Source organism: Cariama cristata, unplaced genomic scaffold (genome assembly GCF_000690535.1).
Source record: "Cariama cristata isolate BGI_N322 unplaced genomic scaffold, ASM69053v1 scaffold27675, whole genome shotgun sequence".
Taxonomy (NCBI): domain Eukaryota; kingdom Metazoa; phylum Chordata; class Aves; order Cariamiformes; family Cariamidae; genus Cariama; species Cariama cristata.
In genome coordinates this window covers 1-3,146 of record NW_009617326.1, presented here as the reverse complement: position 1 = coordinate 3,146, position 3,146 = coordinate 1, and the positions used below count along the sequence as shown (strand labels likewise).

The window sequence follows — 3,146 nt, the reverse complement described above, 5'->3', positions numbered from 1 at the left end:
TGCTCTCGGTGCCTGACCCCATCACCCTGAGCCTGGGGAACTCATGTCTGCAACATCAGCCGTGATGTGACCAGCTGTTCAAGGCTGGGAGCTGCTCTCAAAGATCAGTCTGGGGTGAGAGAGCTCTGCCACCTCTCCCAGTACTCAGCAGCTGGCCTGGGAGGTGGGGATGGAGGGGACCCAGGGGTGACAAGGTTGTGGCTGCTCAGTTCCTCGCAGAAACAGGTCCCTCTGCCTCCGCCAGGAACGGCTGCAGAACCTCTGGGTGGTCTATCAGCGGCTGGGCCTCGAGGACGACATTGTGGATCCCTCCAACGAGCTGATCAAGGAGGGGCCGATCCAAAAAATCTCTACCCGCAACAACAGCACATCGGAGAAGTACCTGTTCCTGGTGGGAGCTGGGATGCCCAGGGAAGGGGCAGGGAGCAGATGAGATGGGAATGGGGAGGGGGGCAGCACAGCCTGGCCGGGATGTTGCTGGGTCATCTCTACAGGGAAGGGATGAATTCAGAGCTGGGGGCTTTGACCCCTTGCCAGCACAGGACACCCTGTGTAGGACGTGGTTGGGAACCTGCTGATCCCTTGGGCACAGCAGCCCTTGAGGGATGCCACGCTCCCAGAGCGCTTCGCCTTTGCAGGGTGGGAGAGGGCTGGGGCAGAAGCAGTCACTTCTTAGGCTGGATTCTTCCCAAGGACCAGCTCAGCCCCAAGGAGGTGAAGGACCCTAAATCCCAGTGAACACCCCAGCTCTGAGCAGGCAGGTGCTGGGCTCCAACCAACCCTCTTCCCCCCCTGCCCAGTTCAACAACATGCTGCTGTACTGCGTGCCCAAGGTCATCCAGGTGGGCGCCGAGTTCCAGGTCCACCTCCGCATTGACGTGGATGGCATGAAGGTCAGACAGGCACCTTGTCTTTGTGCTTCCCCCAGACCCTGGCTCCTCCAAAATGCACCCCGCTCTGAAATATAATATGGCTGCTGCCCCGCGCTTCCTCGGGAAGGAGGGAGGAGCTGGAGCCAGGGGTGGCTTTGTGGGTGAGGAGGACTGGTTGATACGCTCTGATCGTGTGAAATAGCAGTGAAATCTTGTGCATGTAGGATTTGAGGGGCTGAAGGGCTTGTGCCAGAGGGAAGTCCCTGTCTTCCATGTCATGGAGGAAGGTCCCTGCATGCTGGAGGTGGGTTCAGCTGCTTCACATCCTTTCTTCGGTCTCTCTCAGGTGCGGGAGCTGAACGACGCGCAGTTCCCTCACACCTTCCTGGTCTCAGGAAAGCAGCGGACGCTGGAGCTGCAAGCCAGGTAAGGGGAAGGGTGACAATCCTGGACATCCTCGGGGAGGAGGGACAACAGCTTATCCATCTCCCTTTTTGTACCTAGGTCTGGGGAGGAGATGAACGCCTGGATCAAGGTACCAGTGAGTGCTGGGAGAAGCGGCACATCTCACTCACCCCAGCTGGATGCCCTGTGTCAGGGGCAGTCCCTCCGACTGCCCCTCCAGCCCTGCCTTCCCCTCTAGGCCTTCCAAGATGCCATTGACAGGAAGGAGAAGAGGAGTGAGTCCTTTAAGACAGCAGTACTTGGGCTGGAGACGGGGACCTCTGCGTTGAAGGTAACCCTCCTGCCCGCCCCATGCCTTGCCTGCCTCCAGTACCCCCCTGCACAGCAGCTCAGGAGAGCCCACCTTGCTATACCTCGATTTCCCTGACTAAACAGAGCTGGGGGGAGGCTGCCGATGGGGAGAAGGGCTGAGGAGGGGAAGGGGTGAGAGCAGAGGGGCTGGGACAACCCGGACCATGGCCAGCCAGCCCCAGCGATGCGGTCTTCCACCCCTAGACAGAAGAGCTGGGCCGCCGAGCTCCACAGTGGGTGCGGGACAACCTGGTGACCATGTGCATGCGCTGCAGGGAGCCCTTCAACGCCATCAGGCGCCGGAGACACCATTGTCGAGCTTGTGGATACGTGAGTCGCCCCGTCCCCCCTCTCTTCCCTCTCTCCTGGCCTGCTGAGGTGGCAGCTGTGGCAGGAGCGCACCTCTCCTACACCTTTTACCCCTTTCCCAGGGCTCAGGGCTGCTCCTGCCCCTCAGCTCCTCATGGAGTTGTCCCTGGGATTCCCCAGCCCTGCCCCAGTCTCACCAGTGTCCCTGTCTGGTGATTGTAGGTGGTGTGCGCTCGCTGCTCTGACTACAAGGCCGAGCTACAGTATGATGGGAACCGCCTGAACCGCGTGTGCCAGGAGTGTTACGTCTTCCTGACGGGCCATGTGGTGCTCGAGGACCGGGAGGGGAAGCACAAAGGCATCCTGGAGGTGAGCTCTGCCCCTCTCTGCCCATCCTCCCGGCACCCTGCTCCTCTGTCCCTTTTCCTCTGAGCTCTGCCACCCACCCTGGTCCCCAGCCTCACTCTCACAGCCTGGCTGTGCACCTGCAGCAGGAGGGGTGGGAATCACTCCCACAGCAATCAGAGGGTGCCTGCTAATTGCGAGGCTGGTGGGTGGGCTAAGCTCCCTCCCTCCTGCTCTGAGCCTTAGGACCAGGCATCCGGGGCTCCCTCGGCCCCGGGGATCTCAGCAGGACCCTCACAGCCAAGACTGCCCCTTGCCTGCCCCTGGTTTTTGGGGGTTTTGTGGAGCGGACCGGGAATTCCCCAGGAAATGACCTTCGCTCAGTGCCCTTTCTGCCTCCCACACTGGGTATTTAGGGATTTGTTTGTCGGGTTTTTTTGGCAGAAAGGAGCTGCAGAGGTGTCAGGCAGGAGTTTGCTGTGCAGTTCCCTGCAGCTGCTGGACAAGAACGGCAAGGGGGGCACACGGGGCTGGTTCGTGATCCCGCAGGATGATCCCCTCGTGCTGTACATCTACGCGGCCCCCCAGGTAAGGCCGGGCTCGGCTCTATCTGCAAGGAACATCCATCCCGGTGTGCCCATCCCCTGCCTCCCACCACCCTCTCCGCTCTTGGCAGGATGTCCGAGCCCACACCTCCATCCCACTGCTGGGCTACCAGGTGAAGGACCTGCCCCAGGGCGACTCCCGCCACCTCTTCCAGCTGGCGCAGTCCCGGCAGGTCTACACCTTCGTGGCCGACACCGAGGAGCTGAAACGGCGCTGGATGAGGGCCATGGCACGCTCCGCCGCCGGGATCACGCACCC

At 61.3% G+C, this 3,146-nt stretch overlaps 1 protein-coding gene across 1 annotated transcript in view; it reads left to right on the top strand.

Moving 5' to 3' along the window:
- The window catches only part of FGD2 (FYVE, RhoGEF and PH domain containing 2), a gene marked incomplete at its 3' end in the record, with an annotated part of 8,459 nt that extends 5,319 nt beyond the window's left edge, over positions 1-3,140 (top strand). The window contains exons 8-16 of the mRNA XM_009700497.1: positions 245-391; positions 801-893; positions 1,219-1,298; positions 1,377-1,407; positions 1,516-1,608; positions 1,833-1,958; positions 2,160-2,306; positions 2,727-2,870; positions 2,959-3,140. Of these exons, the coding sequence (XP_009698799.1) occupies positions 245-391; positions 801-893; positions 1,219-1,298; positions 1,377-1,407; positions 1,516-1,608; positions 1,833-1,958; positions 2,160-2,306; positions 2,727-2,870; positions 2,959-3,140 (1,043 nt within the window). The remainder of the gene's footprint in view (positions 1-244; positions 392-800; positions 894-1,218; positions 1,299-1,376; positions 1,408-1,515; positions 1,609-1,832; positions 1,959-2,159; positions 2,307-2,726; positions 2,871-2,958) is intronic.
- Positions 3,141-3,146: the final 6 nt, after the last annotated feature.